This window comes from Mauremys reevesii, linkage group 1 (genome assembly GCF_016161935.1).
Source record: "Mauremys reevesii isolate NIE-2019 linkage group 1, ASM1616193v1, whole genome shotgun sequence".
NCBI classification, from domain to species: Eukaryota; Metazoa; Chordata; order Testudines; family Geoemydidae; genus Mauremys; species Mauremys reevesii.
The window spans coordinates 204,464,093-204,478,207 of record NC_052623.1 but is presented as its reverse complement, the minus strand read 5'-3'; the positions used below and the strand labels follow the sequence as shown (position 1 = coordinate 204,478,207).

Genomic DNA, 14,115 nt, shown 5'->3' with positions numbered 1-14,115 from the left:
GGTAGCTGTCTGGAGTAGCCAGCTTCCAATTGACACACATTTCTCCAACTACAGGGCAGCTCTCATTCTCATGTCTTTGTGCCACAGGGCTGGGGCAAGCTCATCACACAGTCCCCTGAACATGGCTTTTCTCATCCGAAAGTTCTGCAGCCACTGCTCATCATCCCAGACATGCATCAAGATGTGATCCCACAACTCAGTGCTTGTTTCCCGAACCCAAAAGCAGCGTTCCACTGTGATCAGCACCTCCGTGAATACCACAAGCAATCTCATGTCAGAGCTTCTACGCTTGGCAAGATCAATGGCACATTCTTCTTGACTTTGAGTTTAAGGAATAACTCCACTGCCATTTGTGACGTGTTGGTCAGAGCAAGCAGCATACTGGTCAGCAGTTGGTCACCTGAGGGCAGGGCAATTATTTCAGCATACCAGCTGCCTTACCGCTGTCAAGTTTTTAATAGGTATGAAGGCAAAGGAGACTCTTCAGGGTGTCTTTGAAGGAGGATAATGAGTTAGTTTTGCAGATGTTTATGGGGAGTTTCTCCCAAGTGTGAGGGGCAGCAGGAGAGAAAGCAGGAAGATGCTTCTTTGAAAATTTAACAAGTGCATGATGGAGACTGGGATCATGGGCTGAGTGGAGGCAAGAGTTGACCTCTCAATAGTGAATGAGAAATAGGCCATATAGAACCTTGGCAGTAAAGGTTTGTCTTAAATTAATTCACTATTCAAAATTGTTCGCCAAATACTTTCTGAGAATCATTCTTAGTCTAGATTGCATGGGCTGTTTATGTGAGTACTTAGCATTCGCTCTTTTTCGTTACGACTGAACACATCATATAGAGTTACTTCTCTTTCCTTACTGCTTAAACAGAACTCTTAGGGCAGGTCTGCACTACGGGGTTAAGTCAACCTAAGTTATGCAATTCCAGCTACGTGAATAACATAGCTGGAATCAGCGTAGCTTAGGTCAATTTACTGCAGTGTCTATGCCACACTGGGTCAACAGGAGACGCTCTTCTGTCGACTTTACCTTCTGCATCTCGTTCGGGTGGAGTACCAGAGTTGACGGGAGGGCAATCTGTGGTCTATTTAGCGGGTCTTCACTAGACCCGCTAAATCGACCCCCAGTGGATCGATCGCTGCAGCATCGATCCATGGTAAGTGTAGGCATGCCCTCAGATTTATGTTCCTGCTGTGCATATTCAGACTTTAAAATTTCAAACTGGTTTTCATGAATTCACTCTAATCTTTGCTATTTCTCTAAACATTCCTGTCAACAAACTCATTTCCTAGAATATTTATGCAAAGTGAGAATACAGGGGGCACCAGTGCTTCTGTATTAAACTCAGCTTTATGGAATTGAATAGTCATGGAAGATTCCCCCCTAACTCTAGTCTCTATGCTAGCAATATAAATCTAAGTTTTGGTGGGGGGTAGGGAGGAGGTTGGAATTATTTAAATTAATACCTGGAGTCAAGCTGGTCTGCGCTGCAGAACAGTTAAATCAGACCATGCAATCTGCTAGGGACAGCAGTATAATTACAAATGAGAACGTGAGGAGCAGGAGATAAGGCCTGATCTACACTACGTGTTTATACCGAATTTAGCAGCGTTAAACCGAATTAACCCTTCACCCGTCCACACAACGAAGCCCTTTATTTCGATATAAAGTGCTCTTAATACCGATATTTTTATTCCTTCCTGACAAGGGGAGTAGCACTGAAATCAGTATTGCCATGTCGGATTAGGGTTAGTGTGGCCGCAATTCGACGGTATTGGCCTCCGGGCGCTATCCCACAGTGCACCATTGTGACCGCTCTGGACAGCAATCTGAACTCAGATGGACAGGAAAAGCCCCGCGAACTTTTGAATTTAATTTCCTCTTTGCCCAGCGTGGAGCGCTGATCAGCATGAACTGTAAGAGAGATACTGGATCTGATTGCTTTATAGGGAGACAAATCTGTTCTATCAGAGCTCCGTTCCAGAAGACGAAATGCCAAAGCATTTGAAAAAATCTCCAGGCTATGATAGACAGAGGCCACAGCAGGGACTCAACACAGTGCTGCGTGACAAGCGTAACGGAAAGCCAAAGAATCAAATGGACGCTCATGGAGGGAGGGAGGGGGGACTGAGGACTCCAGCTATCCCACAGTCCCCGCAGTCTCCGAAAAGCATTTGCATTCTTGGCTGAGTTCCCAATGCCTGAAGGGTCAAAAACATTGTCCCGGGTGGTTCAGGGTATATGTCGTCAATTTACCCCCCTCCCACTCCGTGAATGAAAAGGGAAAAAAATTGTTTCTCGCCTTTTTTCAATGTCACCATATGTCTACTGCATGCTGCTGGTAGACACGGTGCTGCGGCGCTGAACAGCAGCATCCTCTCCCCTTCCCTTCCCGATGGCAGACGGTACAAAAGGCTTGAAAACCATCATCATCATCCCGTGAGTGCTCTTGGCTGGCCTCGGTGAGGTTGGCCGGGGGCGCCTGGGCAAAAATGGGAATGACTCCCGGTCATTCCCTTCTTTAAGCTTTGTCTCCTGGAGAGGCAGACGGCTTGGTAACCATCCTCATCATAGCAGCTGAAGGATGAGCTCCTCTCCCCCCCGGCTTCATGTCTAATGAAGATTCTGTACTGCCTGGACTATCATAGCAGCGGGAGGCTGTGCTCCTCTCCCCTCCACCCTTTATTGAGTAATGGAGATTCTGTCCTGCCTGGAATATCATAGCAGCTGGAGGCTGCCTCCCCCTCATTTTATCTAACTAAAAAGTCAGTGTTTCTTATTCCTGCATTCTTTATTAATTCATCACACAAATGTGGGGACACTGCCACGGTAGTCCAGGAGGGCTGTGGGAGGAGGGAAGCAATGGGTGGGGTTGTTGCAGGGGCACCCCCTAGAATGGCATGCAGCTCATCATTTCTGTGAGATATCTGGGGCTCTGACACGGAGCGGCTGTGCTCTCTGGTTCTCTAGTAGACTTGCCCCATATTCTAGGCAGGACTGACTCTATTTTTAGACAAAACATAAAGAAGGGAATGACCTGGGGAGTCATTCCCATTTTTGTTCATGCACCCCTGGCCGACCTCAGCGAGGCCAGCCAGGAGCACCCATGACAGCAGCAGACGGTACAAAAGGACTGGCAACCGTCATCGCCAATTTCCAAAGCAGCAGACGGTGCAATAGGGCTGGTAACCGTCTCTGCTTCCTTGCAAAGGCAAATGAATGCTGCTGTGTAGCACTGCAGTACCGCGTCTGTCAGCAGCATCCAGTACACATACGGTGACAGTGACAAAAGGCTATGCTATGGCGTCTGCCAGGAGAATCCAGGGAAAAAGGGTGCTAAATGATTGTCTGCCGTTGCTTTCACACAGGAAGGATTGAGTGACGACATTTACCCAGAATCACCCGTGACACTGTTTTTGCCCCATCATGCATTGGGATCTCAACCCAGAATTCCAATGGGCAGGGGAGACTGCGGGAACTATGGGATAGCTATGGGATAGCTACCCACAGTGCAACGCTGCTATACACTGCTGGGCTCTGATCTACAACAGCTTTACTCTCAAGGGGGGAAAATCAGTCTTGTTGACAATGCAGTGAGGGTGACTGCTCAACACCCAGGGGTGGGCAAAAAAGGAATGAATCTCTGGCTATATTAAGACAGCAACAGTGATCATTATGAGAATGTCACTTGTGTGATGACTGGGACTTTCAAAGAAGCCCAGAGGAGTTTGGTGGCCATGTCCCATTACAATCCATTGGGAGTTGGGTGCTAAACTCTGTTTGGTTCCTGGGAAATTCCAAGCCCAAGGTACTTCCTCACCTTGAATTCAGTCTCCAGCTCTGGCCACCTCCATGCAAAAAGGACATATTGGAAAAGGAGAAGGGCAACAGGTGTGTTTAGGAGATTGAGGAGTGGGGTAACTCTTCCATAGGAGGAAAGATTTGTGTCTAGGGCTATTTACAGCAGCTTGGAAAGGAGATCAATAGAGAGCCGTGTTTCTCTCAACCAAGAGGGTCACAAAAGGCTATCGGGATCATGAGATGTTGAAAATTGTATTACAGTCTAAAGGAAAGAAAATCTGCCCCACACCCCATGGCCAGCACACTGTTACCCTTCAAGGTCAGGTGACCTCTGTCAACCTCTCAATAAGTACACGAAAAAGATCATACAGGGTTAGCATTAATACATTTTTTTACTCTTACTGTTAAAGTAAAGCAAGGAAGCCATGACATTTTTTGACTTCAACTAAGGGCTCACACACCCAACAAAGTTAAGAAACACTGGTAGAGAAGACATCTGCCTTGTCTATTTAGCTCTGTCCAAAACACATGGACAAGAGGCCCCTTGATTAAATTAAAAGATAACACGTTTGAAATGCATAAACTCGTTAGACAAAATAGCTTAATAAGATTCAAGGAAAGGTTTCAGCATATGATAGAAACCACCCTCTGCAATTAACATTAAAATAAATATTACAAGGGCCAGCAAGCCTTATGTTTCAAGACAAACCAAGTACCAGCTGAGGTCAGGAGGAAATTACCCTGGCTTGGTCCATTATTGCACAATCCCAATAGAGGCATTATCGATGTTTTGCTTCTTTTTCTGAAACATTTGGCATTGGCCACTGTTAGAAACAGAGTAATGGAGTATGTTAATGCCTGTGCTCCCTGAAGGAGGAGATTCCAGCAGTGGAAAACTCCTGAGAATGACTTGTAAGTACAGACTATAGAAAACATTTTGTGTTCAATGGGAGATCTGACCAGTTATTCAGCATGTCTGTGAACCATCTTCCTACCCAATGGACCTCTTCAACAGAGAGTGCTGCTTCTCGGGATTAGGAGGATAAGGAGATACTCTGTTGATCTCTCATCCCAGCTGATCTATCCTCTATTGACCAATGCCCTTACTATTACAGTAGACTTGCAGTTGGTCAGTGGCTGTTTCACTCCTACTCCCCCTCCCAAAGTGGCACAGAACTAATGCCTAAAAGCAAATGTCAGATGTCTGGATTGCTGAAGTCAGGGCAGCCAGTGGGGACCTGTGATCACAAGAGCTGTCCATGGTGAAACCAGTGGCAGCAGGTCACTCTGTCCTTCACACTGCTACTCAGTTCCCAGGATGGGGAGATGGGGAGACAAAAAGGGAAAGAGGAAATGAGAGGAATTGATCAGCAGGCAGATGTGTTTAGAGGCACCCAGTGGCTATGCAGATCCTTGCTTCCCAGAATCCCATGAGGAAAGTGTTTGGTGATGGAGATCCTCTTCTGGAAGGAATCCAGTATCATCAATCTTCCCTGCAACCTGTTCCCCTTCTTCACACAGGTGGTGAGTCAGGCCCAGCTGGATTCTCACGTTGCTGACTGGAGCCCTGGTGGGAGGTCTTCACTCACTGTTACTTCATACACTGTGTTGTAGATCACATTTTCCTTCTGCACGTAGCTGGCGTAGGGCTCCAACTCCTGCTGCTCATTACTGTCCTAGTAAATCAAAGGCCATAACTGTGAGCACCGGGACTGGATTCATTTGGAAATAAAGTTCTTTCTGGACTCTTAAAAAGTGTGAACTGAGCAACAACATGTTTCCCCTCCCCTAAATGTCAGAAACGCAGGGAGCAGGGCTCCACGGGTATCTGAATGATCACAGGCTGATGCTATGGAAATGGTTGATGGCAGGTAGAGCCATCAAGGGCAGCATGGTCTAGTGCCTAGCACAATGGAGTGGGGCTCAAAACTGGGATCGATGCCTGGTTCTGTCACTGACCTGCTGAGTGAACTGGAGACGTTTACTTCACCTCTGTTTTCTCATCAGTGCTCTGTCTCTTACCTATTTGGACTATAAGATCTTTGGGGACAGCCTCTCACTATGTCTTTGTGCAATACTGAGCAAATTGGGGCCCTGATCTCAGTTGGTGCCTAGAGGTTCTATTGCAAACAGGTAATAAATAATAATAAACCAGGCTAATGCTGAAAAATAAGGTTAAGTTCCAATCTATGCTAATGAGGATTTCATGATGTGGCAGCAAAAACAATCAATCGTATTTAGGCTCCTAAATGCCCAAACACCTTTTGAAAATGAGACTTGGGCTCCTTGATCAGTTAGATGTTGCACCGCGAGGGCAGAAATGCCTCAATACCTTTACAAATCTGGGCCTAAGTGACTTGCTGAAAGTCACCACAGGAAGTGTGTGGTAGATGAAGGAATTGACCTTAGCTCACTTGAGCCCGTGGCTAGCACTCTAACCACTGACCCGTCTTCCCTCTCCTGTCCTTAGTCAGATCACCTGTACTGTAACATGATTTGATCACATCAGAGTTAACTATTGTTAAAGTAACAGACTAACACGGCTACCCCTCTGATACTATTGTTAAAGTGTGGGTCTGACTCTCAGTTTCACTAAGGACTCTTTACACTGCTCTGGCCATAACGGCGCCTTAAAGGGTATGTACATTACAGATCTGTTGCTTCTCATTTAGAGCAATAAGAAAAAATTTCAAAACAACTCCCTCCCCCAGCCACTTTGCTGTAAAACCACTAGGTATATCACAGCTATACTCAGCACAGATCTTTCTGGCATGATCAGGGGGAATTGTCAGAGCTGCTGCTTTTTGAGTTTGAGTCTTGACTGTGGCAGTGCACTACAGCACATGTTACAAGTCCGAATCTTGGGATTCGGAGTGCAGATGGACTCTGTCCTGCTTTTGTCAAGCAACAGTTTGTGGAACAATTGCACCTGCAAAAAGCAGGGAGAGCCCAAAGCTTCCCTTAATATATAAAACTGTTCCCAGTTACTTTGGCAGCACATCTCAGATTTAGTGACATCTTGACTTACATCCTCTTACTTACCTGCACGTTGTGTGTGGGAGCAGTCTCAGAGATTTTGGGTTAACAACAAATTCTGTGGAAGGGAAAAGAGGAAAAAAAGACAGAAAAAAGTATAACAAGTTCTACCTTCAGTGTTAGGCTGGGCCACTAAGACCGCACATCTTGGAGCACAAGGATCCTGCTATTAAGAGAGTCTGTAATCCACAACTGATGAACCCCTTCTTCCTCAAGTCATCAAGAAGGAGGCTAAATGTCATCTCTCAGATCCTTCCCTGGGTGGCTCTAGACTCTGATGTTTTGATCTCCTGACTCTACGTTTGTGAAGTCCCTACTCCTGCCTGTGGGAGCCCCGAGCCCATTGAGAGAGCAGAATAGCGGAGACAAGGTCCTCTTTGCCCTGAGTAAGTCTTAGGGTACGTCCATACTACCCGCCGGATCGGCGGGTAGCAATCGACTTCTCTGAGTTCGATATATCGCGTCTCATCTAGATGCGATATATCGAACTCCAAACACGCTCCCGTAGACTCCAGAACTCCACCACCGTGAACGGCGGTGGCGGAGTCGACGGGGGAGCCGGGGACGTCGATCCCGCGCCGTGAGGACAGGTAAATAACTCGAACTAAGGTAGTTCAACTTCAGCTACGCTATTTGCGTAGCTGAAGTTGCGTACCTTAGTTCGACCCCACCCCCCCAGTGTAGACCAGGCCTTACTCTATATGAACTAATCCCCTTCTGAGGGGGGAGGAGGACATGAGGCTAAGCAGTTGGAGTTTGGACTAGGGGAGAGAGGAGCTGAGTGAGGGGTTCTCCTGGAATACCACCGACACCAGGAAAGAAGGTCCCAGTTACAAATTGTCTATATTTAAATACAATGCTCCCTGCTGTTTTACCCTGGAACTGCATCCTTCCGACTCATTTAAGCAAGGTCTGATGGAACTGAAGTGCAGCTCCAGCCAGCAGCGTCCCTCACGCAACAAAGGAATAAAGATTCTGCTGCTTGATTCAGCTTTATTAACCTTCTGACAGGACAGTCGTGCTCTGTCCTCCAGAGGTGGGTGACATCTGTTTGGTAGATGCTGGCTCAAAGAAGCAGATTCAGAGATTCCGTAGTACGTAGAGAACAACTTTTACTTTGCCAGCTCTCCGTACTGACAGGAAGCTTCCCTGGAGTCAGGAGGTGGCATCTTCTGTGTCCCATTGCCACCTCCTCCACCAGTGTATCATTCACTTAGATACATTGTGCCTCTTTGTGCCACATCAGGCCACATCCTGTGTGACTGTGACAGAATCAGAGATGCTTGGATGTCATCTGATCTGATATCAAATAACACCTTAAGTTTCCTCTCAGCTCTAGACAAACTGATTCCTTAGTGACATATCATACATACCTGCCACAGTGGAGCTTACAGAAGAAAATGAAAACCAGAATGAAGAAGATGCCCAGGAGACCAGCACAGATGGCGAAACACTGAAGAAACATGTCTAATAAGAGAGAATTATGATTTTCTAAATAGGGAGAATCACCATTTCAGTTATATTTCCTCACTGATCAATTCCTTTATCGTGTCCACCTTAGGATCACAAGGTGCTTTAAACATTAATTATACCTCACAACCTGCCTGTGAGAAGGGAAAACTGAGGCAAAAAGATTAAATAGCTTGTCAAAGGTCATGCCTGGAGATTTCAATCTGCAAACGGAACCTATATCTCCCAGTGGCCAATCATGCACTATAACTACTAGATCATGTTGTTCTGAAGGACTCTGCGTATCTCACCATTCAAGAAAAATGAGGAGACTGGTGGCACCTTAAAGACTAACGGATTTATTTGGGCATAAGCTTCGTGGGTAAAAAACCCACAGCATGCATCTGAAGAAGTGAGTTTTTTACCTATGAAAGCTTATGCCCAAATAAATCTGTTAAGGTGCCACTGGACTCCTTGTTGTTTTTATGGGTACAGACTACCATGGCTACCCCAATACTTGTCACCATTCAAGCTATCTCTTATATGACTTCAAAGCAAAAGAGCAAGGAGAATAAATAAAACAGTCCAGATAACAGCCATTTGCTGTTCAGATTACGAGACTGTTACCCTTTTTCAGGTGTCCAGACACTAGCAGGTGCTCTCCCCCCCATCTCCTTTCACAGTCCCGGTGGCAGAATTTGTATTTGCATCCCAAAATTTTTTTATTTATGCTTCTCTTTCAGTTGAACGTCTTGTCCATACAAGCAAGTGACAATTGTGACTCAGGTCCCATCAGTGCCTTCCCACTCCCAATAAAGTACCACAACCCTGACCCAGAGGGGGCACCTCCAGGGAGGGAGAAGGATACTTAAGTGATATCATGATTTGGGTCATGAAGACTCAAGTCACTGACTCTTGGTCGCTACCAACTGGGTCAAATGTGACCTGGTGACGTCACCGTGAAAGGCTTCATGGCCATTGAACAGTCCCCTAACTGACCCAATCTCCCAGGTTAGACATTTGTATGGAAAGAAGAAAAGAAAAAGGCCCCACTTCAGTCTTAAAATGTAGAGAGTATTTCTCCAGCTTTTATAGATTTCCCTCTCTAGACATTTTCTGAAGCAACCTGGAATGGTGAGCTGAATTTGCAAGGTCCCTGCCACACCCTAACCAGTCTCACTAATATTTTTTGGAGCTGGTGAACAGAGGAGCACATAGTTTATCAGTTATGAATGAAGACTAACTAGAGAAAAGCGATGTGTTCTGTTACCTGATGGGCATTCCTTGGATTGGGTTGTGTTCCAAGCTGGATGAGAGACCAAACAGGTTATACTAGTCTCTTTGGAGCTGTACATACTGAGCACAGTCACTGTCCCATCTGTGTGATTTTCAAGCTCAGTCCTGGGATCTCCATTTGGGTCCCAAGAGACCTGTGCACCTGGTTTCCCTGCAGCTGCCTTGCACACAGCGGTCCCATTGCTGTCACAGGTCAAGGTCACTTCAGGAGGGACTGCAGGACAGGAGAAAGGGGAAAGAGTTGAAGTTAGTTGGCTGCACATGGGATGGTAACTTTCCTCATTCCTACACCAGAAGAACATAGCAGAAAGAGGAGAATGGGAGTGAAGACAGTATTGCAATAAATAACAAACATCTGCTACAGCAAAATAGATAACGCAGAGTCCTTACAGCTCTTGAAATAGGGGTACCCCTTGGATGAGAGGGTGAGTGGAAACCTTAGGTGTACCGTTTGGACTACCATAGATAATATCCTGAGACACGGCTTTGGGGAAATGAAGTATCCTCTCCTCACATGGCAGTTTATCCGGGTTCAGTTTGAGACATATAAGCTCTCATACACCCTCTGCTGTCAAGTTGGAACATAAACAAAAGAAAAGAACCTGTATCACTTCAGAACTAGAGAATGTTGAGGGCTGAAGTGGGAACTAGGAAAAACAGCGAGAGGGGGAAGGCTGGGAACCGCAATAAGCAAAGGTGCATTCCTGTAGGCCCTTTCCTTCAACTGTTTTGACTGACCAAGTTTCCCAGCTCAACCCCATAAAGTGAATGGCTGGGACCAGGAGCTCATCTATCACCCAGGTTCCACAGCATTGTCTCGTGTCATGACTCCTAACAATCTCACCCACTCGTGTCAGTTTTCTCAGGGATGGTGTTTCGAAATGGGTGTGAATCCAAAACCCCGTATCCACAAAGTTCAGCTCTGGATCCTGATCTACATTTTGTGTCGTCTGCTGCTGATCTCCAGTAGTAGTTAACACAGGGGTATGCATATATTTCTTATCCTTGGTGTGTCTTTGCCTCTCTCTTCCCCTCTGTTTTAGTTCATTTTGCAGTAGTAAATTCTTATGGTTATATCATTTAATATAGTCTTCCCAAAATTATCTGGGCAACTGTCAGTATTCTGATCTAGTCACTGCCCTCGTGTCAGGTGAGTCACCACAGTCATCCTCCTTTGGTGTGCACAACATAATGCACTAATGATGTTCCTAGCAAATAGCCTCTTTATGGCAGAAAATGTTACAGGGTAGCATAGGAAGAACTGGATTTCCCAGGGGGTTGGTAATAGGCTCCATTAGCCTTTTACTTGTAGCTTATCAGTTCTAAACCAGATCAGGTTTGCAGTAATTGAAAGTCATTACTATCCGCTGTAGTGAACCAAGCTGACCTCAGTCCTGGTGCTAACGGACTTAGTTTGCACTCACCAATGGGCATCCAGTCCCAGAAGAGAGACCAAAGAACAATTGAACATGGGGGGACTGAACCATCATTATTCCTAAAAGTGGCCTCGCTAAGTAGGGTTTAAGGTGCATTGAGTTGTTCACTGTACATGTTCTGTGGAGAGAGGATTTCAGTCTCCAGAACTGTCATGCTGGAATTTCTCACAAGCTCTAAGGCCCAGATCCTCAAAGGTATTCAGGCTCCTAACAGCCATTGAAATCAGTGGAAGTTGGGAGTCTAAATACTTTTCAGGATCTGGGTCCAAATTAACCTTTGAAAAGCAGTTTCATGGGGGGATGGCTTGAGCTGGGGGTGTTTGTACAGAAGCTGCTCTACCAAATAGCCAGAGATTGATGTTAACATCAGGTAGGAAAATAGCTCATGGCCAACCTGTTCAGTCATAGAAACCAGGGGAAAGGTTTGTGGAGGGAAAGCAGGACCAGAATGTAAAGAAGTTGGATGTGAGGAGAGACCAGAATGAATGCACATAAGGGGATTAACCCAGCAGACATCCTGAACTCCTTAGGTTTTGGAGTTCTCTGAGCCTTTATTCTCAGCATTCTAAGAGGAGGGGAGGTTTATGTGCCAGGCACAAATCTGGTCGTGTAGACAATTAAGAACATCAGAACCTGTTACTTACCTAATACAGTCAGAGTGTAGGTTCGATGCAAATTTCCACCACTAGTTGCAGTTTCACAGATATAACATCCCTCCTCTGTGAGTGTCACTTGCCGTATCCAAAGTGCACTATCAGTTTCAGGGCTAGATTTCCAATCCATTCTCTCACTGCAGTTTGTTCTGTCTGTCTTGTTCAGATCCATTCTGTATGCCAGTGCGCAGTGATTTCCAGTCCTCGGTCTTATCTTCCATACTATTGATACCAGATCTGCCCTTGAAATGTCACCACAGGTCAGATTAACGCTGGAACCAGCTATTTTAGACACTCTGATGTTATCTAGAAAAGATGTAGGAAGAGAAGGACACTTCAAGAGGTCACCCAGAATGTCATTATAGCGTTAGAGCCCTGTTTCACTGGGGGTAACATCTCTAGTATTATATAATATTCCATAGTGAGATCCCACCTCTGGAGATACTAGACCCATCTCCTTGAATCCATAGCTTTAAATGGTGACCTATAACCTGACATTTGGTTTTGCCACCAGTCCATAAGATTAACCCCTCTGCTCCCATACTCCACAAAACCTCCTCCCTACTGCAATCACTGACAAGTTTCAGTATAAAGACATTACTGCGGCGTGGAGCCTGACTGAGATGAAAGACACAGCCATACTGAAGGAGCTCCTGGGGTAACTTTCTTTTTTTTTGCTTCTTGCTTTGGCAGCAATCGTGAAACAAATGAATGATGGGGAGAAGTAACATTAGCAGTGCGCCTGCTCTGTACTGCCCTGGATGTAAGCACAAATCAGGAAAAGTTAGACATTTCTGAGCCACTTCCTGCTGCTCCATCCACAATGGGAGTTAAGCTGCCATCCTGGAACTCAGCAGAATCATAAAATCCTTGCAAGAGCTGTATGCTAAGGATTGGTCTACAAATAAAACTTATACTGGGGTAGCTATGTCAGACAGTGGTGTGATTATTTTTTACCAATATAGCTGTGCCAGTGTAAGCCTTAGTGTAGATGCAGTTATCCTGGAAAAACAGTCAAACTTTGAAAATAGTTTCTATTCAACATATCTTTCTTTCTTTATTCCCTCCGCCCCCCAGCCGAGGCTAAATTCTGCCCTACTACAGTGGAGTAAATCTGAATTAGGTCCTTTAATTTTAGTGGCGTTATGCCAGATTTACATTGATGTTATTGAGAACCAAATTTGAATGTTTGTATTTGATATTTATCTGCTCACTTCTCTGACAAGAATTAGTTTCTACTCCTGTTAGGCCTGCAAAGCCCATACAGACACAGGAGAGTGAGCTGGGGTCCATTCTGTCTCACTGAGCATTGACAAAACTCTCAGTTAAGTTCCAGTGAAATAGTCTTTACTATCGATGGTGGAGGAAGAGGAACAAAGAACCCAGCTGCATTTTCAGATCCCAGGTGAAATTTGTGGAGCTGGCAGTTAGAAAAATCCTACGACTGCTAAGCTGAGCAAATTTGTGCTGCGATTGCTGAGAACAAATAGGGAACTCCCCTCCCCCCCATCTCCTTTTAGAGTTACTGCAGCATGCAGCCAGTGCTGGCCAGAAATGGGATGGGGGCGGGGGCCCTGCTGGCTGAGAGCTTGCACACAGTGAGGGCTGCGCTGACAGACCAGCTCGGGGAGTGGCTGGCCCCGCTTGCTGCAGCTTTGCCCCACCGCTGGCCTTGCACACCCACCCCCATGCTCAGCCAGTGAACCCCCCACTCACTGCTGGTGGGTGGGCAGCTGGCAAGCAGGGATCTGGCCAGCAGCAGGACCCACCAGTACTGGTGGGGGAGAGGGGGGTGGAGAGACAGAAAATATGGGACAAAAGAAAAAGTCAGGACACCTGCACGAGGGCTTAAATATGGGACTGTCCCTTTAAAAATGGGTCATCTGGTGACAACAGGCCTGGTGATCACAGGCAGATGTAGTGGGTGAAGAGCAGGTCTAACATGCCAGTAACAATACATAATCAACTATGTCCTTTAATTAAAGCAGCACTGATAGTTCCAGCAGTTATGTGAAGGAAACATCCTAGCACATTCCCCTTGCCTCTATCCATAGCAGCTGCTTGGTCCCAAAGAGAAGTCCAACTTACCCATTGGTACCATGGCCACAGCGATGGTGAGCAGAATGAAAGCACAAAAAGTCTTCCCAACACAATTCATATCAGCTTTTGCTTTCATTGCTCACACAGTTCACTTGCTCCATCCATCCTGTTGTAAGCCCAGCTGCAGACGTGGGAAGCTTTCCTCTGTGACAGTGTGTCCTTGCCAGCCAGTGTCTCTGTTCCCTCTTCCACTTCCACTTCCCCACCTCTCCTCCACTCCAACTCCACCTGCTCCTGACTGATTAGCTCTTTGGAGGTGGAGGTGCCTTTTCATGACACTAGGCTTCCTGCGCTGAAAGCCAAAGCGAACATTGAGGAAACAGATTGAGCAGCTATGCCTTCT

The 14,115-nt window shown here is 46.1% G+C and overlaps 1 protein-coding gene across 1 annotated transcript; it reads right to left on the bottom strand.

Annotated features, from left to right (window-relative positions):
• Positions 1 to 5,181: 5,181 nt before the first annotated feature.
• LOC120409370 (cell surface glycoprotein CD200 receptor 1-A-like) lies at positions 5,182 to 13,848 on the bottom strand. The gene is made up of 7 exons (XM_039547385.1): positions 13,761 to 13,848; positions 11,664 to 11,978; positions 9,558 to 9,797; positions 8,212 to 8,305; positions 7,848 to 7,899; positions 6,845 to 6,868; positions 5,182 to 5,478 (listed from the first exon to the last, which is right to left on the bottom strand). Exons 1-7 carry the CDS (start codon positions 13,846 to 13,848, stop codon positions 5,350 to 5,352), a joined length of 942 nt encoding a protein of 313 aa, XP_039403319.1. The 3' UTR covers positions 5,182 to 5,349.
• Positions 13,849 to 14,115: the final 267 nt, after the last annotated feature.